Source organism: Microcaecilia unicolor, chromosome 6, assembly GCF_901765095.1.
Source record: "Microcaecilia unicolor chromosome 6, aMicUni1.1, whole genome shotgun sequence".
NCBI lineage: Eukaryota > Metazoa > Chordata > Amphibia > Gymnophiona > Siphonopidae > Microcaecilia > Microcaecilia unicolor.
In genome coordinates, this window is record NC_044036.1 from 319,627,251 (window position 1) to 319,653,728 (window position 26,478).

At 44.4% G+C, this 26,478-nt stretch overlaps 1 protein-coding gene across 1 annotated transcript in view; it reads right to left on the reverse strand.

Moving 5' to 3' along the window:
* LOC115473398 (polycystin-1-like) overlaps positions 1-26,478 on the reverse strand; it is a 148,785-nt gene that overhangs the window by 18,109 nt on the left and 104,198 nt on the right. The window contains exons 30-40 of the mRNA XM_030208333.1: positions 26,028-26,238; positions 23,677-23,800; positions 18,917-19,066; positions 18,730-18,794; positions 15,903-16,129; positions 13,680-13,797; positions 11,163-11,338; positions 7,209-7,411; positions 6,682-6,873; positions 3,711-3,865; positions 2,776-2,900 (exon numbers count right to left, since the gene is read on the reverse strand). Of these exons, the coding sequence (XP_030064193.1) occupies positions 2,776-2,900; positions 3,711-3,865; positions 6,682-6,873; positions 7,209-7,411; positions 11,163-11,338; positions 13,680-13,797; positions 15,903-16,129; positions 18,730-18,794; positions 18,917-19,066; positions 23,677-23,800; positions 26,028-26,238 (1,746 nt within the window). The remainder of the gene's footprint in view (positions 1-2,775; positions 2,901-3,710; positions 3,866-6,681; positions 6,874-7,208; positions 7,412-11,162; positions 11,339-13,679; positions 13,798-15,902; positions 16,130-18,729; positions 18,795-18,916; positions 19,067-23,676; positions 23,801-26,027; positions 26,239-26,478) is intronic.

The window sequence follows — 26,478 nt, forward strand, 5'->3', positions numbered from 1 at the left end:
TGTTTCTCGTTGTGAGAGCTGGTGTTTTCCGGCCCTGTAGGGAACAGTGCTGGAGTTCTGTGCATCTCTCCCTAAGTTATGAACACATCTCAGAGACATGCCCATGACCCACTCATACTCCGCCCACATTTATGCCCCCTCGCACTTACGTGTTCAGCAAAGTAGTTGTGTATGTTTACAGAATAGCACATAGCACCTAGACTATTGCAACTTGCTTCTCACAGGTCTCCCACATAGCCATCTCTCTCCTCTTCAATCTGTTCAAAATTCTGCTGCACGACTAATATTCCGCCAGGGTCGTTATGCTCATATTAGCCCTCTCCTCAAGTCACTTCACTGGCTTCCTATCCGTTTCCGCATACAGTTCAAACTCCTCATATTGACCTACAAGTGCATTCACTCTGCAGCTCCTCAGTACCTCTCAACTCTCATCTCTCCCTACATTCCTCCCCAGGAACTCCATTCACTGGGTAAATCTCTCTTACCTTCACCCTTCTCCTCTACTGCTAACTCCAGATTCCGTTCTTTTTAGCTTGCTGCACCATATGCCTGGAACAGACTTCCTGAGCCGGTACGTCAAGCTCCATCTCTGGCCGTCTTCAAATCTAGGTTAAAAGCCCACCTTTTTGATGCTGCTTTTAACTCCTAGCCCTTATTCACTTGTTCAGAACCCTTATTTTATCATCCTCACTTTAATATTCCCTTATCTCTTGTTTGTCCTGTTTGTCTGTCCTAATTAGATTATAAGCTCTGTCGGACTGTCTCTTCATGTTCAAGTGTACAGCGCTGCGTACGTCTAGTAGCGCTATAGAAATGATAAGTAGTAGTAGTGTTTGGGATTCTGGAATCTTGCTACTCTTTGGGATTCTGCACAGAATGTTGCTACTCTTTGGGATTCTGCATGGAATCTTGCTACTCTTTGGGATTCCAGAATCTTGCTACTCTTTGTCCTTATCCCTTATGTGTGCTGGTTGTCTGTCCTGATTAGATTGTAAGCTCTGTCGAGCAGGGACTGTCTCTTCATGTTCAAGTGTACAGTGCTGCGTACGTCTAGTAGCACTTTAGAAATGATAAGTAGTAGTATTTGCCTAATTGCCAATTAGTGGTACCAGTCGTGCATTGCATAAGTGCTATTATTCTGTAACCTACACATACAATTTGCACCTATCTTTACGTGACAATTTATAAAATTACCCTTTCTGCTTTCTAGGTACAATATTAACAGTGCGTCTTTCAGAAGCAAACGTTCATAATCTATGCAACTTCTTCAGGGAATCTGCACTCACCTTACGGCTACCGGAGAGGCATGGGCAGATAGAAGGGGTCAGGAAATCACTCAGGGCTTGTCAAAATTACACTCTGGAATTTTAATATCTGGGGAACAGGTATTTCCTGGGGATGTGATAACCCTGGGAGAGGGGGGGGGGGATTTATGAAAAACGTGTGAGCGGGCAGCAGCAAAGGCCGAAGACTTCCTGACTGTGCTAATGTACACAGGTTTCAAATTCATCCGATTTTCAATAGGGCTGGGCTTTTGTTTCATATTGTTTTGGAATTAAATGAACAAAAAACACAATTTCATTCACTTTTAGTTTCCTTTTGTTAGAAAGAAATCAGAAGATATAGGTAAAAAAAATTAAAACACATCTCCCACAGTTCAGTTTTTCTGTAATCGTCAGGGTACATATGAGGCAGTGGCAATCTCCAGAGCTTCACCAAAGCAGGAGTGACTTTATCAAAATGGTGGCAGCTGATCCAGCCCATATAACACAATGACCCCAGTCTAAGGTTAGCTGGTACCATTCAGAACTAGGGCACAGGGAGACCAGAAGCATGTGGAAATCACTGCTTTCGTGTGAAAGCTCTTTAATTGCAGGTAAGATGAGTGTAAGGAGGGGATTATTTTGCTTTTCAGCACTATGAATTTTTCAGCTGAGGAAGGCGGTATCAGGGCCTGCAGCCTATATTTTTTTTAACATAAAATGAAAAAAAAAATGCAAACTATAATGAATTCCCTCCCCCTACCAACAAACAAATTGAAAACCAAATCCCCCCACCCTTAAAAAAGCTTTGCATACATCTAACATGTAGCATCCATTCACATATCTGAAAAATGTTTCATTGCATCTCTGCCAAGATTACCTTCCATATTTCATGCAAGTAAAGTGCCTTTTGCCATCACTATACTACTACTACTACTACTTGACATTTCTAAAGCGCTACTAGGGTTACGCAGCGCTGTACAATTTAACATAGAAGGACAGTCCCTGCTCAAAGGAGCTTACAATCTAAAGGACAAATGTACAGTCAGTCAAATAGGGGCAGTCTAGATCACTAGATCACTATATCTGTCTGTCTGTACGTGTGGCTCAGGGATGTGGGGGCAGCCTGTCAAACTATCACCAAACTAGTGGAAGGAGAGAGACCACAATTCATGCAGTAGGGAAAGTGGGGTCGGTCATCCAAGGAATGAGTGGAACCTATGAAACAACCCTGCCTTGTGTTACACTAACACTCCAAGAGTTGTTTCTATTTTCTTTATAATCAGTTTGGAGTCTCTTTTTTATCATTTCCCACAACCATTCAGGATTGTTTTTGCCTCACATCTGTTTTTACTTAACACCTTCAGGCATACAAGTGACACTTTTTAAGCTGATTTCTGCTTCCACCTAGATATGGTGACATGATCGTTGATTTGTACTTTGAATGTGGGTGGCATGGTTTCTGAAGCCCACCCACCAGTTATCCTTTTCCCGAGATATGTACGGTACTCACCGAGGGGCAAGTCCAGGGCAGAGCAGTCTTGGCGTAGACGCGGTGCTCCCACCAGGGTCGTCCTGGGGTTATTGTACAGGTGAGCAAGTAAGGCCGACTCCATCCACTGCCACAAGTCATCCACACTGGAAAGAGAACAGAGGAAGTGTAGCAAGGATAGCAACAACAATAAAAAAAAAATGCAGCTGACATATGACAGAACATTACCTACCCATTTCTACCACACACCATTTCTGCCTGTCATTACAGCTCTCAAATATCACTCATCACTCAGAGGCCAATGCTCAAAACGTAATGCTGGTGCTAGAGGTGATTGGCGTTGGGGTTCACAGAAAGTTCCGAGGGCACCAAAGCTGGGGACAACTTGCACTCCAAAGATGGCCACAAATAGCATTAAAATGTATTTAAACGAGGTCCTTAGCTATTCCCTCTAATGCTCAGAAACAGCGCACAAACCAAACCCTGCCCTTACCGCTGAAAATCTAATGCCAGCTCAGAGCTGGCGAGGGCGTTTGAAGAGAGAATTTCTCATGGAATTTGCCCTCTTATCAACGCTAAAGAAGGTCATGAGGTGTGTTTTCCCTTACAAAACTCTGAAATTGGTCTAGCAGTAAGTTCGCTGTCGAATCACCACAATAATCGCACAATTCTAGAGTTTGATAAAATAGTTTGACTTCCGCAGGCCAGAAAAGTGATACCCTACATAAAGATATTTATATATTTCCCACTGAACACTCAGTTTGGTACATTTCTCCCCCTTAACTTCCCAATGCTCAGCGCTAACAGCACTCATATAATTTGCATGCTATTAGTGTTGAACAGTTGGACAATTATTTTGCTGCGCTGTTCCCGCAGTATTTCCCGGCGCTGTTCTCTATAGCGCCGGAGTTTTGAGAATCAGCCCCTCTGGAACCATTACAGTCTTCCCTCCTTACCTCTGAACTGCAGTAAAGCTCATCTCATTTCCACTTGCCATGGTGATGGATTGCCTAATGGCAGTGTGTAGCAGTCGGATGTTGTTGTCATGGAAACAGCCCTGGTAATTCACCATCAGCACTACCAACAGGAAGAGCATATGGACGATGCAGTTCTGTAGAGAAGAAGTGAACTCAACACAGTGTTAAAGTATATGGACTAAGCGTGGGGGTTGGTACATTGTTTTTACCTGCAGCGAAGGGCGACTAAAATGATAGCGGGGATGGGACGACTTCCCTATGAAGAAAAACTAAGGAGGCTAGGGCTTTTCAGCTTGGAGAAGAGATGGCTGAGGGGGGGCATGATAGAGGTATATAAAATAATGAGTGGAGTGGAACAGGTGGATGTGAAGCGTCTGTTCATGCTTTCCAAAAATACTAGGACTAGGGGGCATGCGATGAAACTACAGTGTAGTAAATTTAAAACAAATTGGAGAAAAATTTTCTTCACCCAACGCGTAATTAAACTCTGGAATTCATTGCCGGAGAACGTGGTGAAGGCGGTTAGCTTGGCAGAGTTTAAAAGGGGGTTAGACGGTTTCCTAAAGGACAAGTCCATAAACCGCTACTGAATGGACTTGGGAAAAATCCACAATTCCAGGAATAACATGTATAGCATGTTTGTACGTTTGGGAAGCTTGCCAGGTGCCCTTGGCCTGGATTGGCCGCTGTTGTGGACAGGATGCTGGGCTCGATGGACCCTTGGTCTTTTCCCAGTGTGGCATTACTTATGTACCTTTCTCTGCTAGTTCAGATTCAGCTAATTTTAGCTGCAGGTGCTCAGGCTCTTCATAGGCGGATATTCAGGAAATAACCACAGCCCTAAAATACTATATTAGGACTTTCTGAGTTTAGCTGATCTTTTACAAAGCCCTTCTCTAGTTTGGTTTGAGAGCAAAGGTCTAAATTCAAAACTGAAAAGAGAGATTTGCCGATATTCAGCATTATTTAACTGGCCAGAGACAGCTGCTGACTGGTTAAATAGTGCTTACCCACTAATACTCAGTGTGAGATGACTGGTTATCTCTGCTGAGTATTCGCAGTCAGCACCAAAAAGATAACCTGCTATATTGTGCGATAACTGGGAATATTCAAGGCTGACCGGTTAAGTTTAGCAGCCAAATTGGACTGCCTAAGTTACCGAAGCAGAAAGGGAGTAGGGAGAATTGGCTCTTCTCAAACACCGAAGGAGACGTGTAGATGGATAAGAGTCTTCATTACAAAACATCAAGGATGACTCGACACAGCAGCTGTGTTTTGGCGCCTGAGTGCCTGCCTCAGGAGTCTTATGATGTAATGCCGATATTTAAGAAAGTTATTCTTATACGTACATAAGTAATGTCACACTGGGAAAAGACCAAGGGTCCATCGAGCCCAACATCCTGTCCACGACAGCGGCCAATCCAGGCCAAGGGCACCTGGCGAGCTTCCCAAACGTACAAACATTCTATACATGTTATTCCTGGGATTTTGGATTTTTCCAAGTCCATTTAGTAGCGGTTTATGGACTTGTTCTTTAGGAAACCGTCTAACCCCTTTTTAAACTCTACTAAGCTAACCGCCTTCACCACGTTCTCTGGCAACGAATTCCAGAGTTTAATTATGCGTTGAGTGAAGAAATATTTTCTCCGATTTGTTTTAAATTTACAACCCTGTAGTTTCATCGCATGCCCCCTAGTCCTAGCATTTTTGGAAAGCGTGAACAGACGCTTCACATCCACCTGTTCCATTCCACTCATTATCAAATGTAAGTGAATAGGTATCAATATAAACCGAAATCAAAGAGAAAATCTTTGTGGACTGTCAAAATGGTCTCGTTGAATTATCTTATCCATCTACACGTCTCCTTCAGTGTGTGAGAAGAGCCAATTCTCCCTACTCCCTTTCTGCTTTGATTGTTGTTACATGTGGAACCAGTACACCTCCACCTCTGTGTGGCCTCCCTTTGCTCTCTGTCTAAGTTACCACCAGGTTAGCGTGTGAGCCCTTATTGCCTAATAAATAGGAGGTGGTAAGGGTTCAGGCAGTAAATGGCCAGATGCCAATTAATGCATGGCCATTAACAACCTCTATATTAAAAATAGTTATTTTTACTGCTGCGGTAGTAAGTGGCCTCAGCATGTGGCAATTTCATGCACCCATGCTACCGCAGGCCACTTCCTACTGAAGCTTAGTACAAGGGCCCCCTAAGCTTGTAGAATACTGCTTAGTGCCCAACTGGCACTTATGTGTGTGAATGTTACAATCACGCCTAAGTGCTAGTATTTCGTAATCTTGGCATAAAAATTATGCTTAATTTTAAGCATTAAGATTATAGAACAAGGAGTTTTGTGGGCTTGGGAGAATGGGAACTGTACAGGCCAAGGGAGGAGCTTAAGAAGAGAAGGACAGACTGTCTCAGCCTCATTAATGTTTATTGTCATAAAAAATTGGAACAGTGAACAGAAAAGGTGTGATCAGCTAAACAATAACAGGTAACTGAAATAGGATTACTTATAAAGCTATCTAAACATTTGTTTACTATCTAAATAGTACCTGGGGAGATCAGGACATATAGCTGCTACAAATTATTAAATATGCCTCAGCAAAGAGATCCTTCTCTCTTTTCTCCATGGCTAAGACTGGAGAAAAAACCCAGTACTTTCTAGATGAATTGAGCTCCTGGGCCAATTAGAGCTCAGAACAACAAGTTTTAAAAGTAGTTGGCCACATCACTGCAGGTTACCTCTTATCTGTGTTAACTAAAAAAAGGAACAATCAGTTCTCTGTAACAGCTATAAACATAAACATGCACCACCTGCTGGCAAAACTAGAGAAATACACTTCAAGAATTAATTAAGGCAGTTTTACAGGCTTAAAAATCCACTGTTTTGTCACAGGAACTATACAGGCAAAGAGAGGAGCTTAAGAAGAGAGGAACAGATGGTCTCACCCTCATTAATGTTTGGAGAGCCCTCAATTTCCTTGCCTCCTCTTTGGCCTGAAGAAGGCCATAGCCGCAAGGTGCCCGCACTTTCCCAATGCGCTCAGGCATTTTCTTGATCAGCGGTTCCTCCACCAGCCCTTCCCCTTCACTCTCCACCGGCTTTGTGACAAGGGCAGCACATAGGGCCTCAAGGAGCACCTGTGAGAGAGACAGCATGAGGCACAGAGACATTTTCTACCCCGGGTAGGATGCCATATGAATAAACACAAATTTAAATGTAGCCCTTAGAAAAAAAAATCTCACAGTATGTTTTCCCAGAAAACCTTTTCCTGCACATTTCTTTTGTGGAATTTTTCCCTGTTTCTTGCAAGAACTTGAAATGTTGGCAAAAGATGCACTAATTCAAAATTGTGCAAGCAAAGAGACTTGTAGGAGATTTTTTTGTAAACATATTTTCACTTTACTTTCATCCGATCCTTAAATCTGGCCCAAAGAAACAATGAATTTTAAAATAGCTTTAATACTGATTATACCTTCAGCGGTTCCAGTAAAAGAAAGGAGGTGAGGAAGGCAAAACCAGTGGAAATAAACCACATCAAGGCGATGCTGTCGGGAAGAGAATAGCCATAGACAACAGTAGCACCAAAACAAGCCATCAGGACAAGGAAAAGGAAGGAATAGGTCACTGACAACATCCAATGTGGGAACAACCAGCCGGGAGGTCTCCGAGGTATTCCTGCAAACAAGACCAGTATTAGAAACCAGGAAAGGCTGCATGTCATATCTTACAACTCCAGAAGGAGGCGCTTGTTGGCACAATGCAAGTACTACAGTGAGTGTTAGCAGTAAATCTGAGAGACCGAGATCATCATACTCATACCCTGGCTTAGGAATGAGGTTAACTGTTGTCAGGGTATGCGCAAAACTGAGTCATTTGGAGACATTTTCCCGGAAAGGAACACACAACATTCTGTGCCAAGATCATACTGCGAGGTAAGTTTATAACAGAACGCCTTTGTAGAAAGTCCAAGATGAAGCCTGTTTTATCACTGTTTTCTAAAGGCAAAATAGGTGCCTATGGGGCTCATTTTCAAAAGAGAAAAACGTCCAAATGGCCATTTTCAAAACCCATTTTTTAGATATTTTTCTACGCTGTTCATCTGTAATGCATCCATAAGGGCTAGTGTAGTGATATACAGTTGGGTAGAGTACGTTTTTGACAGGGCTTTTTTGAGGGGGTACTTGGGGGTTCTGAGTACCGGCACCTTTTCCGTTGTCTGCTAAAATTGACCCATGGACCCCAAGTTTTAATGAAAGAGCTGAGGCTCTACACACCAATTCTGACTTGTCATACATTCTGTGACCGGTTGCAGGGGGCTTGGCTATTGTGGGATGGGTCCCTCAGTGATTACCCCACCCCTGAAGAGTGGCCTAGCATATGAGTACCGGCACCTTTTTTACTAGGAAATACGCACTGGTTTTTGGTGCGTTTTGGAGGGCTCACCATACAATATAAGGGGGTTATGGTAAAATGTGTACCTGGGACCGTTTATGTGAAGTCCACTGCAGTGCCCCCTAGAGGGCCCCACTGCTCTGCTGGGATGTCTGTGTGACCAGTCTAGTAAAAATGCTGGCTCCTCCTACATCCCAATGGCTTGTTTTGGTCCAAAAAGATAGATACATTAAGCAAAAGATGTCTAGAAAATGTCTAGGAAATGGTCATTTTCAAAGAGAAAAGATAGACGTTTTCAGCTTCGACAATGGTCATGTTCACTAATTGATTTTTGGACATTTTTCACAAAACATCCAAAGTTGGATGTAGACGTCATATCGAAAATGCCCCTCCACCCAGAACACGTTCCAATACCACACAAATTCACTGTAAATGTGTGTGTGTGTAACCTACATACATACTTATATATTTTTAAATACGTGCATATATCCTAACTCCACCCAAACTATGTCCCTGGAAATGCCCTATATACGATTTGTGTAAAAGCACGTGGATTCTTTCAACCCATTTAGTTTCACACATGAATTCGGCTGTGCAATTTTATAAAAGGCCTATTCCACATGTAAAACAGGCAAACCTTAATAAAATTGTCCTCATGTCTTCTGCTTTCATAAAGGGGGAATATCACCTTGGTGTTATGTTACCAGACCTATTGCAGTCAGTTTTGTTTGGCTCATCCAATTCTAGTTCGTAGTTAGTTTATATCTAAGCAGTTTACAATCAGAAGAAAAGGGGAGGAAGTATGGAGAGACACCGGAGGAGTGGCCTAGTGGTTAGGGTGGTGGACTTTGGTCCTGAGGAATTGAGTTCGATCCCCACTTCAGGCCCAGGCAGCTCCTTGTGACTCTGGGCAAGTCACTTAACCCTCCATTGCCCCATGTAAGCCACATTGAGCCTGCCATGAGTGGGAAAGCACGGGGTACAAATGTAACAAAAAATAAAAAAATCACAACTTTGGTCAGATACTGATGAATATCTGGACTTGCATAAACTTGATTGAAGATTGGGTTACAGCCCATCAGCTTAAGCAGAATAAGGAAAAAATTAACTGCCCAATATTGAGTTCTATTTAACCAGTCAGAACTGCTGCTGACTGGTTAAATAGTGCTTAACTGGCTATCCTCCAATAATCAGCGGGGGATTAACCGGCTATCCCCCACCGAATATCCCCAGTTAGTGGCTAACGGATAGCCAGTTATAATGTGCGATATAACCAGCTATCTGCCAATTTTTAAAACAGGTTTAGTGGCCATATTTGTCCGAATCAAACCCTGGAATATCTTTGGCCAGTTTGAGGATAGCTGGCTTAATCTGAATATCAGCATAGCCTATTATCTTCAAACCAGCCAAAAATAACCCGGAGATTCAGTGCCGGTCAACAGAAACGGCCCGACGTTAAATAGCCAGGCTTAGCGCCAACCGCTGGAGTTGGCCGGGCTAACTCCCGTGGTCTGAATATCAGCCTCTACGTTTTTAAGTTTGGGATCTACTAATAACCCTAGTTATATCCAGAAGTTTACAGTTGGAGATAATCAATTTTCAGTTGATTTATATTCTAAAATTTGTGGAGTTGAATTTGATCATTTACTATCTATTTATCACCATGTTCAGACTGTAATGAAGAAATCATTCTATGTTCTGAAGAAACTCAGAGCTATAAAAACTATTTCGACCCAGCAGTATTTAGGCTTTTTGTTTCAAGCCCTGATTTTGTCAAGGCTTGATTATTCTGTTAAAATATTTTATACTAGGTTGCACGGTTTTTAATTTTTTTTCTGTGGATGTACCTTTATATATGTCCGATTTAGTATCCCTGCTTCATGGACCTAAGACTATACACAACACTCGCAATACATTTATGTTGCGCTTCCCCACTATAAGTAGAGTAAAATCAGTGAAGCAACTTTTTCCTTCCATACAATATCAGGCAGTGGCAATCTAAAACTCCTTACTGTTCGTTATTCGATCACGTAGACATTATTTCATGTTTAGGAAAAAACTTCAAGCGTTTTTCTTTCATAAATTTGGCTTGTCAGACCTAGTTTAATATTTGATTTTTAGCATTGGTTGTTATTTTAATTATTTGGTTTTGATTGGTGTTATTCCTAGACATGTTTGAACTGATAAGGTATTGGTGAAATATAAGATGCTGATGTAATGCAATGTAACAATGTAATTCAACAATACATTTTAAAAATAGGCTAAAGAGGTCAAAATTACCTTTTTCTCAGTGTCTTCCAGTTTTTGATAACTAAACTCGGTGACTTGCAGTGGAATGTTATTTCTTAAAACCAAGGCTTTTTTTTGTGTTGGTACTTGGGGGTACTGAATACTGGCAAAGAGCAACAAAGAGAGTCCAAATCTCCCGCAGACTGAAAAGTCCACGCTTTACTCGGATAGCTCCAAGCGATCGTCTCATTTTGTGAGAACCTTTGGAGGAACATCCGTATACACCAATTTGTAGACCCCTGAAGAAGGCCTTTTTGGCCGAAACACAGACCGTGTAGGGTCCTAATAAATCATTTTGGTTCCTCAACATCTGTGACTTCAGTTTGGTCTTTCTGGATATCTTCTGCTTGCTTTGTTGTTTTCTACTGAATACTGGCACCTTTTCTATTGTCTGCTAAAATTGACCCATGATCCCCAAGTTTTAATGAAAGAATTCAGGCTCTACACACAAATTTTGCCTTGTCATAGATTCTGTGACTGGTTGCAAGGGGCCTGGCTATTGTGGGGTGGGTCCCTCAGTGATCACCCCACCCCTGAAGGGTGGCCTGGCATTTGAGTACCAGCACCTTTTTCGCTAGAAAAAATGCACTGCTTAACCAGCATTCCACTGCCCCATTCAAAACTGATCTCAGCTAGTCGGCATCTTTACGCCTCCTGTGCTGACAGCAGGAAACCCAAAGCTCCTCACTCTCTTCCACGTTCCAAGTCCTTCACGTCATCTGATCGTTCCACTAAATATAATCACCAATTCGTGTGGAGAAGGAAGAAGCTGGGGCAGATGGTGGCTCCAGGGCAGGAAGGAGGATACTGCCCATGCTGGTCACAGTGGAAATGTAGGAGAAAGACTTGTGCAGGAAGCCCCAGCCGCTCCTTCTCTGCTCCACAACAGTACTGGACCAGTCGCTGCATGAGCTCTCCAAACTGAAAGACATCAGGAGTGGTCGGGGAGGAGAGGAAAAGATGGGGAGGGGATGGGGAGGAGAGGACAGTTAATATAAGGAATGGGAAGAAGAGTTAAGGGGAGGGAAATTGATTAAGACAGTAAAACTCCAATGAATACTTGATAGATGAAAACAAAACTAGTATTTCCCAGCCGTCACTAGGTTATTACATGCTCAGGGTTTCATGCTTAAGGTGTTTGAAAGCTTGGCTCTTCTCTCAAGCCTTTAAGGAAGAAACAACTAACTACCTAGTCTCATATACACACAAGGAGTAACACCGGCTGCAAACACTGTACCCTAGCTGAGATCATTTTCCTGCACCTTTCTTAACTTATCACCAGTGGCGTAGCAAGGGGGGGTGGGAGGGGCGGTCCGCCCCGGGTGTCAGCTCGAGGGGGGAGGCTCCCTGCCAGCTCCTCCCCCCTCAGCCCATCGACACCCCCCCAGTGCCCACCCTCCTCCGTCCAACCAGCTCCCTACCTTTAAAAAAATATCGAATCTGAAGCGAGGCCCAGCGCCTCGCGCCTGCACGTAAAAGAAATGTGCACCGTCTCATCAAGCCTTCTCTCGCTTTGTCTGTCCCGCCCTTGCGGAAATAGGAAGTTGCATCAGCGGAGGACGGGACAAACAGAGCGAAGGAAGGCCCGATGAGACGGTGCACATTTCTTTTACGTGCAGGCGCGAGGCGCTGCGCCTCGCTTCAGATTCCGATATTTTTTTTAAGGTAGAGAGCTGGTTGGACGGAAGAGGGTGGGCACTGGGTCGGGGGGCGGTGTCGATGCGCCGAGGGGGGGTATGTCATCGTGCTGCACCCGGGGGGGGTGGCAGCCCCCCTCGCTACGCCACTGCTTATCACCCTTATTGTTTATCTAACTCCTGTTACTTTATCTTATATTTCTATATGTTCCACCTCTGTTTAACCACTTTGCTGTCTATTAATATGTTTTATCGTGTATTGTGCTGACATTTTAAGTAGCATACTATGCCATAACGTACATAAGAGCATATGCATCGCCATACTGGCACAGACCGGAGGTCCATCAAGCCCTGTATCCTGTTTCAGACAGTGGCCAACCCAGGTCACAAATACCTGGCAAAATCCCAAAAGAGTAAAACAGATTTTATGCTGCCTATCCTAGAAACAAGTAGTGGATTTTCCCCTTTTCAGCTACATGCGTTAGAATTTATGCATGCCTCGTTTTTTTAGAATACACCTAAAAAGAAGCATGCAGAAGTTTCAATGTTTGCAAATTAGTGATAATTGGTTGTTACTAATTGGCTCATTACTCAATTAAGGTGCAAGTGTAACTTGGGCATGCGCCCAATTTAATGCATGCAACTTGCAGCGCCTTATGTAGAAACCGGGGTAAATGCCATATGGTATAAAACAGGGGCCTAGCTATGTGGGGCCACGGGGGCATGGGCCCCCATAGATTTGGCCCTGGCCCCCCTGCCGACAACCCTCTCGACCCCCCCCTCCCACCGCCATCCCGCCGCCGCCGTCGGGTACCTTTGCTGGTGGGGGCCCCCAACCCCTGCCAGCCGAGGTCCTCTTCCGGCGCCAGGTTTCGTTCTGTTTCTGTGAGTCTGACGTCCTGCACGTACACGTACACGTGCAGGACGTCAGACTCACAGAAACAGAACGAAGCCTTGCAGATCAGCCAGCAACATGGCCGCGCTGGAGAAGAGGACTTCGGCTGGCGGGGGTTGGGGGTCCCCTGCCAGCAAAGGTACCTGACAGTGACGGCGGCAGCGGCAGGGGAGGGTTGATGGTGGTGGGAAGGGGGAGGTCGAAAGGGTTGGCACCGGGATGGGGGTCAAAGTTGGTGGTGGCGGTGGCAGCAGTGGGGGGGGGGGGGGGGTCAAAAATGGCAGGGGGGGTCGGCAGCACTGGGGGGGGGGTTAAAATGTGCCCCCTCACCTCAGGCTCTGGACCCCCCTCCTGCTGAAGTCTGGCTATGCCCCTGGTATAAAATAGGATGTGCAACAGTTAGTGCACACTAATTCCATTAGCGCATGCTAAGCTTCAGTAATAGGGTCCCCTTTGAGACCCGCTGCATTAAAAACGTGGTGCAGATGAAAGCCATCTTGTCAGTTTTACCACATATTCTGGTATCTGATTTGAAATATCAGGATGGTATTGCCAAAGTGGGAACATGTCATAGTGGGGAAAAAAATCTGTTGCCACGGCAAATTTATAGAAAGGAGTCATGCCATTTTCAAGTCCCTTAGGAATGCTCACTAGGATAGTTTCAGACATAAAAAAAAGCACAACTGGTTTTATAAAGGAAAGAACACAGAGAACAAGCAGATGGACATACGTATCTGAGGTCAGATCGGCGTCTGCTGACGGGGAGAATCTGCCACTGTCCGTTGTGACGTGGTCTGAGCCCTCACCCTTCCCACATTCTGCCACAACTGATTTGAGAAGATGCTCCTCTGGCATTTCAAGAAAAAAAAGAAAAAGAAATGCTTACTGTGAATACATCAGTGCTCTCATACTCCTAAGACTGGAGTAGGGTCTTAACCGTGGGTGGGTTTGGGAGGGCCTGGGCAGTGGCACAACATTGGTGTAGCTGGCAGGGATCCCCAATCTACACCAGCTGAAGACAACCTCAGCCCAAATCCCAGGGCAGTAAGCCCTCCACTACCTTTCATGTACCACTGAAACGACATTGTGGTGGCTAGCCCTCCACCACTTTTCATGTACCACCAAAACGGCGGATGGGCAGGCTGGCAGAACCCGCCCGGATGCCCCACAGAGTCCTCAAAAACAGGACATGTCTGGGTAAAACCAGACTTATGGTAACCCTAAGTATCTGCCCCTTTGGAACAAGAAGAAAAGAACATCTCACACATAGTGGATCAGCTGAAAATACTCTATAGATCAACAATTATTGGTTGTGAGGAAAAATAAAATAAATAGCTGGATTAATTAACTAAGTACTTGGTATAACAGAAATAAGTAGATTAGAGGTTAGGCCAGAAACAGCACAACAGGCAGTAAAGTCTGCATTTTACTTTGCTAATACTTTGGTGTGTTTGTATCCTTTTATTTTGATTTATAAAGTTTTTTTCTGACTATATTTTAGATTTGTAAACTGCTTTGCTCTGAGTTCAGTTTCAGCGGTAGTACAGTAAATTTTAATAAACAATAAAACCAACCCTTCTGCTCAAAATAAGATGAGAAATTAAAGTTTTGACAAACCCCGAGACCTACAGATGACCTGAGGGTCTGCCTCGGTGGAGAGCACATAATCAAGAGGGCAAGTCCTAACCAGTCCCTTAAAAGATGTGAAGTATTAAGATAAAAGACTAACTCATGCTAGGGCAAGCTAAAAGACCAGGACCAGGCAGAGGCGTTCCTAGGGGCGCTGGCACCCGGGGCGGATCGCCGATGCGCCCCGCCCCCCCGGGTGCAGCGCCCACCCCGATGCAGCGCGGACCCCCCCCCCCCCGGCGAAAGGACACCCCCGCGAAGGACCCCCCCCCCCGGGTGCACGCCGCCGGGGGGGGGGGGGGTGCCGCGCGCGCCTGTCCTCCGTTGTTCCATGCTTCTTCTCTGCCCCGGAACAGGAAGTAACCTGTTCCGGGGCAGAGAAGAAGCATGGAACAACGGAGGACAGGCGCGCGCGCGCAGCACCCCCCCCCCCCTAGTGGTGTGCACCCGGGGCAGACCGCACCCACCGCCCCCCCCTAGGAACGCCACTGGGACCAGGGCTGCCAAGAGGGGAGACAAAATCCCCCAGGGCCCAGCCTCCAAGGGGGACCCGCCCAACACTAGCATGGCTCTCCTGCTCCTGTGCGCTGCAGAGCCGAGTTATCGAGCTATCACATTAACTCTGCTCTGCTGGCCACAGGTCCTTCTTACTGCCGCATCCCGCCTCCTATGTTTAGTATTTCCTGTTTGGACGTGGCAGGAAGAAGGACCTGTGCAACAGAGCGCAGGAGAGGAATCAAGGTGAGGAGGGGTGAGCGCAGACCCGGAGTGGTGTTTGCCTCTCGGTGGCCCTCACCAGGACCAATCATGTTCCACAGTGACCAGGCATATATTTAAAGTATATAACACAGGGAGAAACTTGTATTCATCAGAAGTAGGTTTGATCTGTCAGACTGCTTCTCGTTTGTGAGTCCACATCCTAATTAATTAATGAATTAAAGCTCCCCTCATTCTGGTACCTTTAATATCGTTAGCATTATATTGAATTTGTTTATTGCTGTGACCAATAAATTACCAAATTTGATTTTTACTTCATCAGTTATATGCACCGTTCCCTCTAAGTTGAGCGGGAGCCCTCCACCTACAGTACTGCCAGTGGAGGGGTGCTCTTTCACCATCACATGTTCAATACTGAGGTCCAGGCAAGTTGTGGAGGACTCCAGGGAACCTGCCTTTCCCTAGCGATTGAAAACACAATATTGAAGCAGCACCCCCTACTGGTAGCAGTGCAGTTGGAGGACTCCCGCTCAACTTGGAGGGAACACTGGTTATATGGTAGAAATCCAGCAACAGGAAGCAAATGGCTGAGCTGAGCACGCAGTACCTGAGACATTAAGGTGGTGATGATCACAGCTAGATCTTCTGCTGCCTGCAGAGTCACCCATTGAGAAGGACAAGGGGTCATCATTTAAGCTGGACTGAGATGCCATCCCCAGCTTCAACAAAGCTTTCTTCCTCTTGAGAATTCGGCTTCGAGTCACCAGGGGGTCAGAGTTCAAAAGATCAGGAATGTCAAAGATGCTGTCACAGGAGAGCCAGTGTTTCCCATAGCTATGAAGGGAGGAACAGTTGAAAACTGAACAGGGTTAAGGTTAAATCAAATTTTCATTTACTTATTTATTTGTTACATTTGTACCCCACATTTTCCCACCTATTTGCAGGCTCAATGTGGCTTACATAGTACCGTAAAGGCGTTCGCCAGTCGGTAGATAACAAATACAAGGTTGTATTGTGGTCAAATGAGGTAGGTGTGTGTTAGACACCGTGAAGGTCGTATGGAATGAAGATTGTATATTGTCCAGTATGATCATTGGTTGAGCTGTGTTGCTGGACGTGGGGATTTACGTTGGATCGGTGAGGTACGCCTTTTTGAAGAGGTTGGTTTTTAGTGATTTTCTGAAGTTTAGGTGGTTATTGATTGTTTTTACAGCTTTCGGGAGTCCACTCCATAATTGTGTGCTTTACTGTTAAGCAGCACTAAAATGATTCTCAAATATTATCATCATTGATTTGTATAGTGCATACCAGACATAGACAGCACTGTACAGAGGCACATAGAAGGTAATTTATTTTATTTTTGTTACATTTGTACCCCGCGCTTTCCCACTCATGGCAGGCTCAATGTGCCTTACATATTATATACAGGTACTTATTTGTACCTGGGGCAATGGAGGGTTAAGTGACTTGCCCAGGACACCTGGAGGAGTAGCCTAATGGTTAAAGCAGCAAACTATGAACCCGAGAGATCAGGGTTCAAATCCCATTGACGCTCCTTGTGGCCTTGGACAAGTTGCTTAATCCTCCATTACCTTAGGAACAAACTTAGGGGATCCATTCATTAAGCTGCATTAGGTGCTAACACTCTGCAAAAAACACCTTAATGCAGGACAGACTAAAGCATTCCATGTTAGTTTAAGAATGTGCGTGTGCTAACCACACCGTAATAATTTGGGGGGAATTTTTTGAGGGGGCGTGTCATGGCAGAGGTGGGCATTCCTGTGCTATCTACATTACTACCTGGTTAGTGCGCAATTACTGCGAGAGCACGTAGCATCATCTAATTAGGAGGCAGTAAGTGCGCATTCTAATTTTTTTTAATGGGCAGGCCAGTGGAGGAGTAGCCTAGTGCAGTGGCGTTCCTAGGATGGCTGACACCCAGGGCGGATTGCCGATGCGCCCCCACCTCAGGTGCAGCGCGCCCCCCCCCCCCCCCCCCCCCGGTAAAATTACAACCTCCCCCCCCCCCCCCCGGGTGCATTTCTACCTGCTGGGGGGGGGGGGGGTGCCACGCGCCTGTCGGCTCCAAGTCCGCTCGTTCCTTGCTGCTCCCTTTGCCCTGGAACAGGAAGTAACCTGTTCCGCGCACAGGGAGCAGCAGGGAGGGAACGAGCGGACTCGGCCAACAGGCGCGCGGCACCCCCCCAGCGGCGTGCACCCGGGGCGGACCGCCCCCACCGCCCCCCCTTGGTATGCCACTGGCTTAGTGGTTAGTGGAGTGGACTTTGATCCTGGGGAACTGAGTTCAATTCCCACTGCAGCTCCTTGTGACTCTGGGCAAGTCACTTAACCCTCCATTGCCCCTGGTACAAAATAAGTACCTGAATATATATGTAAACCACTTTGAATGTAGTTGCAAAAAACCTCAGAAAGGCAGTATATCAAGTCCCATTTCCCTTCCCCTTCCATTTCCCTAATGGTAACACTAGCGCATGGCCATTAATGAAAATAATAGAAAAAAGGCTATTTTATAGCTGTGGTAAAAAATAGCCTTAGCTTGCAGGAATGGCCCACGTAAGGGCACACTATGGCCAGTTCTTACCACAGCTTAGTAAAAGGACCATTGTAAGCCCTCTGGGGACAGGGAAATACCTACTGTATCTGAATGTAACTCATCTTGAATTAGCACTGGAAAGGATTGAGTTAAATACTACATTTTTAAACATTTGTGCATAAGTTACACCATTTTTTTAAAGGAAACATATATGCATCCTCTCCCTTTGAAAATTATCCCTCCCAAAATGCCCACACACATTTACATGTGCTATAAGTAAAACACAATAGTTTTGAGGTAATTTGCATGCATACATTTGAAAATTCTCGGGGGGGGGGGGGGGGGGATTATTTCTGTAGAGCCCCCAGTCCAGTTTGGCCCATTTTCAAACTACATGTGACTTTTTACCATTTTCCATACTATTTTCAGAGAGTTATTTTTGCCCCCAGACACATGAGCATACAGACATTCTTGACTCCTTTTGTAACTTTCTTTCCAACTTCCATTGGGTTGGAAAGAGTAAAAATCCAGACCATAAACCAAACTTATGCTTGACCTGAACTGCTCCTGCCAAGGTGGCTAGCTTTATCCACTGCAAAAATGGACTGCCCTAGGGGTGGAGATGAGTCAGGGAGAGGAAACTGCGCTTTACAGATTTGATTTTTAAATCTACTTTTGTACTTTCCCGTGCGTATTTGCCCTGCAGATGTTGCCGGTGCCATGGAGTATTTATTCACTGCATATGTAGTCTGTTAATCTGAAACACTTGCTTTTAATGGATTACAGATGTCCTCATGTAGGCAAGTGAGAACTGTCCCCACGAGGACCCCCATTTTTCTCTGCAAACCTCCCACATCTTCATGTCACACCATAATAGTACCTTTCATTATCCAATTTGGTAGTATTTTCCAGAATAGTGACGGGTCTTCCGCTCACAGGGGATTCCTGTAAAACAAAATCAAAATAAACAAAAGGAAGAGTGCTAGGCCTGATCTATTCACGGGACATATGGTTCTGTTGATTGATGTCCTTGAGGAACAAAGCTGTAGGTTGCCTTGTTTACTTACACAGCTGAGGGAACTGACATCCATGATGGAGTCCGGACCTCCAGGAATGGACAAGAAAGAAGAGCTCCCCAGCTCCGAGTGCTCAAGGCACATGTCCACCTCGACAGTCTGAGCGTCCTGCGCAGGTGGGTCAGGATCCTCTACAACCACCTACAGCAACAAAAGGAAGGGTCACACTTTGTACTGATGAGATTCATTGAAACGATGGCCTGACTTGAATGACCTTGCATCTAATAAAGAATAAGTTAGCCCTTTACACACCTTTGAGACCTCTAAGGCCCTCTCAAGAATCATCACTATCTGTACCTTCGTCAAAAGAAATCGTACAATGTGATACCCGCCAATGAACCTTCTCAGGAGTAGCCCCCACGCTCTGGAATTTACTCCCAGAGGGGCTACATATAACTTCAAGACTACCTCTACTTCAGGAAGCAGGTGAAAGCCTGGCTTTTCTCCCAAGCCTTTAATATATAGGATGACTGACTATACATTCATTCTGCACCTGGACTAGCTTGCTACGCATACTGTAACTTAGATCAGTTCCTTATCTCTTGCTTAACTATACAAAGAACTTGCCTTGAGTTCAGCTAACCTTCTAATTATCCCAACTGACTTTGTACCACGCATCTTTTTCCCATCATATATCTGCTCTTGGTCCCTCAGCTGTATGGTAAACCGTATTGTAGAAAATCTTTAGCATCCTATCTATGTTAGTTGAATGTTTTAATGATGCTTATTAGGTGTATCATTAGTATTATGCTAACATTGTATTATATCTTTGGTATTTGAATTCCACTGCTGTTAAACGTGTGTATTTTTTATACTGTTTCATGGTAGTTCTATTATTAGGTTTCAATTTACTGTTTTCAAGTTTACCTCATTTACTGTATTTATGTTTATTCTTGGTTATTTTACTATTGTTATGCTGTTAACAAAATTGTAAGTTTTATGTTAAACTGTACCTGCTGTACACCGCCTTGGGTGAATCTCTTCATAAAGGTGGTTACACATTTCCAATAAATAAATAAATAAATAGTATAAGACTTGATATACCACTTTGATGTGTATATAAATTGTGGATAAGCAATAAACAATAATGTTCACATGATGTCCCATTCCTGCTGTGGGATCTTTCTAGCCTGGTAATACACTTTCCAGGTTCAATGACTCCTGCTTTCCAGCAATGCCATAGAGATATTTATTTTGATTTTCATTTCCTTACACTTAGACAATCCTTTTAAGGTTATTTTTATTACATTTGTACCCTGCACTTTCCCACTCATGGCAGGCTCAATGCAGCTTACATATTGTATACAGGTACTTATTTATACCTGGGGCAATGGAGGGTTAAGTGACTTGCCCAGAGTCACAAGGAGCTGCCTGTGCCTGCAGTGGGAATTGAACCCAGTTCCCCAGGGCCAAGGTCCACCACTCTAACCACTAGGCCACTCAATGTGGCCACACAGGCTTCTGTTTCTGTGAGTCTGACGTCCTGCACGTATGTGCAGGACGTCAGACTCACAGAAACAGAAGCCTGCGCGGCCGCGTTGCTGATCTGCAAGGGCAGGCTTCTACATGGAATGTTGCTAGTGGAATAGCAACATTAACATTCCATGTAGAATCTCCAATAGTATCTATTTTATTTTTGTTACATTTGTACCCTGCGCTTTCCCACTCATGGCAGGCTCAATGCGGCTTACATGGGGCAATGGAGGGTTAAGTGACTTGCCCAGAGTCACAAGGAGCTGCCTGTGCCTGAAGTGGAAATCGAACTCAGTTCCTCAGTTCCCCAGGACCAATGTCCACCACCCTAACCACTAGGCCACTCCTCCACCTTGTTGTCCCAGCTGATAAGAGAAGATAAACTTAGGTTTTCAAAGGGGCATCCAGGTTAGTCTGGTGTAACAACAATGACAAGTAGATGGCATCTTATAGACTAATGATTATAAACCAATACCCTGAATCTCAGTTGCTAATTTGCCACTTATATCAATTATCAATTATTTATTTTTACATAAAAAATAGTCTCAAAAGCCCAGGGTACTTTAAATTAGGACACCAACCGTAATGGCTATCATCATTGGCTCCTCCACCACCCGAAAACACCTACAGAGTAAAAACTTCCAGAATTTTTTAATGTTCGAAGAAAAAGCCTGTAGTAAAAAACGGAAGGAGAGGTGTTGACTATGACAAATGTTTGATCTAAGTGCTCAAAGGTCAACCATATATTTTAATTCTGAAATTGAAAAACTCATATCAATACTAAAGTATTAAGAAGATCCCAGAACGAGAACAACTTCTTTTACTTAGCTATTATTCGGGTGGTGGAGGAGCCAATGATGATAGCCATTACAGTTGGTGTCCTAATTTAAAGGTACCCTGGGCTTTTGAGGCTATTTTTTGTATAAAAATAAATCATTGATAATTGATATAAGTGCCAAATTAGCAACTGAGATTCAGGGTATTGGTTTAGAATCAATAGTTTCTAATTTAAATACTCTGTGCAGTTTTTGAAATTTGTGAGAGTTCATCTTATAGACTAACCAATTTATTGTGGCCTGAGCGTTCGAGGAGAATTTTATTTATTTATTTACTAGTAAAAAAGGCCTGTTTCTGACACAAATGAAACGGGTGCTAGCAAGGTTTTCCTCGGAGTGTGTATGTTTGAGAGAGTGTATGTGAGAGTGACTGTGTGTGAGAGAGAGAGAGTGAATGTGCGAGTGTGTGTGTGTGTGTGTGTGTGTGTGTGAGAGAGAGAGAGTGTGAGTCTGGATCCGAGTGTGTCTGTGAGAGGGAGAGTGTGTGCAAGTGCGTATGTGAGACACAGTGTGAGAGAGAGTGTGTTTCACACAGATACAGTGTGTGCGAGAGAGAGAGTGTGTGAGACACAGACTCTCTGTGAGACTGAGTGTATGAGACCAAGAGAGTGTGTGAGTGACTGTGTGACACATAGAGAGTGAATGTGATACAGTGTGAGACATAGAGTGTGTGAGAGTGAGAGAAAGACATTGACTGTGAGAGAGAGAGAGTGTGTGTGTGACAGAGATACCTCCCCCCCTCTCTGGTGTCAGGCCCCCCCCTCCCTCCCTCCCTCTCTCTGGTGTCAGCCCCCCCCCCCCCCCCCCCCCTCTCTCTAGTGTCTGAGTGTTACTGTGCAGGACACTGAGCTCTGGCTGTGCTTCAAGGAATTGACCAATCCTATTTAATAGAATGCACCTCCAACATTCTAAAGTCGAGAAACCTCGTGTGGTTGGTCACTTCTGCTTGTGATGAACCCGGAAGTACGTGATGTCAATTCAGGAGATGGATACAGAGAGCAGGAATGCCTCAGCCATGCAGTCAGCTTCAGAATGTTGGAGGTGTGTTTTATTATATAGGATTGGGATTTATTAATCACCTTTATGAAGAGATTCGCCCAAGGAGGTGTACAGCAGGTGAACATAAATACCATAAATGAGGACTCTGGTCCTCAAAAGCTCATGTCTCAATAAATTGTTTAGTTTATAAGGTTCCAATAACAATTCCATAAACTTAGAAAGTTTGAATAAATAGTTTGTGGGTGTCTCTCAAGTAGAAAGTATTTAAACAAAACGGAACCTCAAATCTCCCGATAGAGGAAAAATACAAATGCATCAAGAACCCTCTATCAATTTAGGAGTCCGTTTATATCGTTGGTTCCAGCAAGGAAAAAAAAGGGGGGGGGGGGGGGGGAACCAATCAGTCGCAAAAGCTCACTATGAGTGAGAAAATCGAGTGATTAAAAAAAAAAACCCTAACTCCTTGCTAATTTACCTAATGAGGGACACCGAACACCAAACTAAATTAAACTGAATCTAACTCAAGTAATTAGTTTATAAGGTGTCATCTGCCTCTGGCATAAACTTAAGTGTTATTTACGATATTCACCAGGATCTCAAGAGTTTAACAGGCATGTAAAGTTATAAATGTGAAACTTCTGGGTGGACCTGTGATTCAGATGGTATCCTGTGCGCTGCTATGTGAAGGACATGAGTTCAGCTTCTCAAAAAGCTTTAGCTGAAACTGGAGATTTTGCAGTTCCTTGGGGGCCCTTTCACTAAGCCGCATAAGCGTCTACGCGCGCCCAACGTGCGCCAAAATGGAGTTACGGCCCGACTACCGCGTGGCTCTTGCGGTAATTTCATTTTTGGTGCGTGTCCAATACGCACATCTGAAAACTATTTTTTTATTTTCGGGCGTGTGTAAACAGATGCGCACCAAGTGACTTTTTTCGCACGTAGGTCATTACCGCCCGGTTACCACATGAGTCTTTACCACTAGGTCAATGGCGGGCAGTAAGGTCTCAGAGCCAAAATGGACGCGTGGCAATTTTCATTTTGCCGAATATCCATTTTCAGCAAAAAAAAAAAAGGCCTTTTTTACAGACTCGCTAAAAAACAGATCGGTGTGCTCCAAAAACCCGCGCCTACGCTACTGCAAGCCATTTTTCAAGCCCAATGAAGCAGGATGAAACTCAGGTCAAAAAATAAAGTAAAAAAAAGGGGGAAATCTAACATTTTGATGAAATACAATAAAGAACAAACCAACCATTTAAACACAAATCACACACAGGTAGAGTTGGTAATTGGGTTATTGTACAGTGTTCCTATGTAACAGTGGTAGGTTTGCAGATCAGTACAGTTCCTTATGGTTTAATGTTGATAATGTGGTTCTTTAGTTGGTGGGTGTTAGACTGTGATACGTTGTTGGGTAAAACGAGGCACAGAACATGCAGTGCATACCTTACTCTGAGTTTCTCTGAAGATAGATGTGAGAAGCAGCTGTATGGGGAAGACCACCACTGCTACCACCATTCCCACTGCAATGCTCTCAGCTGTCACCAGTGCCTGGCTCCCGATAGGGACACTCAGAAGGCCAAATAAAACAAGAGCTCTGATTATGACACATCCAATGAAAAAAGTCTCCAGATGACAGGAAAATTGATCATACAGATACATTCAGAAGAGTTTCAAGCTTCAAGCAAAGATTCACAGCATTTAAGTTGCTAATGGCCAGTATTCAAACTCCACAGTTGATGTTTTATTAAAATGCCAGCTGTGGCATTTTAAGTTATATTTGAATATTCATCGCAAGCCACCATCCAAATATCAGCTAGGGATGGACAGTTATTAACAATAACGGTCATTTTTTTGTTGTTGGAAAATGAAAATGGGCAGGGTTGCATTTGCTGACAGGTTTGGCAATGATATCCCATGTGCGATTTCAAGCTGCCTCCCCTCCGTGATTCAAGCCCCCTCCCTTTCTGGCTCCCCCCTCCTCAAGACAGCCCTTTCTGACTCTTCTCCCTGTGCTCTCCCCCTCCCCCCACTCCACACAGACTCCTTAGTTTACCTCAATCCCTGGTGATCCAGCGGAAGATCGTTGGGGTCAAAGGGATGCCCATTCACTCCTTCCCATTGTTATAGCCACATTCAATATGGTGGCTGCAACCTTTCACCCTAGTCTCGCTATTGTGAGACTAGGATGAAAGGTCACAGCTGCTGTATTGGAGGCAGCTGCAGCCATGGGCAGAAGAAAATGGGCATCACTTCTACCCCAAGGATCCAGAGAAAATATTTCTTCACTCGATGTGTAATTAAACTCTGGAATTTGTTGCCAGAGAATGTAGTAAAAGCAGTTAGCTTAGCAGGGTTTAAAAAAAGCTTGAATAGCTTCCTAAAAGAAAAGTCCAAAAGCCATTATTAAAATGGACTTGGGGAAAACCCAGTGCTTATTTCTAGGATAAGCAGCATAAAATGTATTATACTGTTTTGGGATCTTGCCGGGTACTTGTAACCTGGATTGGCCACTGTTGGAAACAGGATGCTGGGCTTGATGGACCTTCAGTCTGTCACAGTATGGCAATACTTATGTACTTGGGATTCTGAATGGAATCTTGCTACTCTTTAGGGTTCTAAATGGAATGTTGCTATACACTTTGAAATTCTGCATTGAATCTTGTTATTCTTTAGAATTCTAGAATCTTGCTACTCTTTGGGGTTCTACATGGAATGTTGGTACTATTTAGGTTTCTGCCAGGTACTTGTGACCTGGATTGGCCACTGTTGGAAACAGGATGCTGGGCTTGATGGACCTTCAGTCTGTCCAAGTATGGCAATACTTATGTTCTTATCCCCTGCTGGACCACCAGAGATTAAGATAGGCCCAAAGGGCCTGGGAAGAGTAGAGGGGGTCAGAACATTTTCATTTTGTCTCACCTCCTGTGATGACAGAGGTGGAGGGGGTAGACCTAAACAAAATGGTAATTTCCTCAAACAACTGAGGAAACACACAACAAATATTTTCTAGAGGGTCATAGGGGATCTATCCTGGTATACCAGCAGAGCATCGCTACCCGGGGGACTCAACACTAGGTACTCCCTGATGTTTGTTACGGGGCAAGTCTGGAGCGAGTCTACCTGCGCTAGGGTGACTGCCTGTCCCTTGCCTAGCTGGTCCGTTTTAGATCTCTAGATTACGAACCGCAATGTATTACCCGACAGCGCGACCCCACTGAGCAGAAGACCAACTTCCGCAAATCCCTGAAAACATACCTATTCAACAAGGCCTACCAGGAGAATCCATAACTACCTACGAAACAACACCTATCAACCTCTACTCAGAATGTATCTTTCTATAACTACTTGTTTTCCTTGACTCCTGTATAATACCAACTGTATTCTTGCCCTGGTATGGCGAAGCCATAACAGATTTCTGTAAGCCACATTGAGCCTGCAAATAGGTGGGAAAATGTGGGATACAAGTGCAACAAATAAATAAATATGAGCCCTGAAAATCCAGGTAATGGGCAGAGCCATGATTTTCTGGATAATGCCACTGAAGATTCAGACATGGTTCTGGTCAGCAGCACCCATCTGGCTAGCAGCAACTGCTACCTGGATAAATAACACTGTTTTCTCTGACATGGACATATACGTTTTCCATCTTTCACTCCTATCTTCACTTCAGTGTTGTCACGTTGGCATGTTTTTGTTGAGTTTTTATTTCTAGTATTATATAACGTATATTGTACCTCGCCTAGAACCATGACAATTAGGTGAGTTATAAATCAATTAAATGAAATAATAAATACCTGTAACCTTTAATGCCTACAGCTCCATACCACAAAGCACAAGAGGCCATGAAAAGGTAAAGCATAAAGATGCAACAGGTGATTCTCTGCACCCGGGTGAAGCGACTGTGAGGTGGACGGCCCCAGACAGACAGCCAGATGTGCCAGTCTGAGAACCCGAGAAGCAGCTGTGCGAGGAAGACTCGAGGGAAGCTTCTCAGCTCCTGAAGACCTGATATCACAAAGAACAAACTGTCACTAACACTTACCATAATCAAACATTTCCCTTGTTGGCAGGTCCATCATGACCACCACTGCCAGATACTACTGAGCTTGCCACCATTTTCACACATCATATATGTATTTATTTCTATTGCATATCCCATATTTCCCTTATATCTCATGTACAGATTAAAATTGTTATTGTTCTGGTCATTAAATAATGCCCTGCTTGTCTGTTACTAGCTTCACT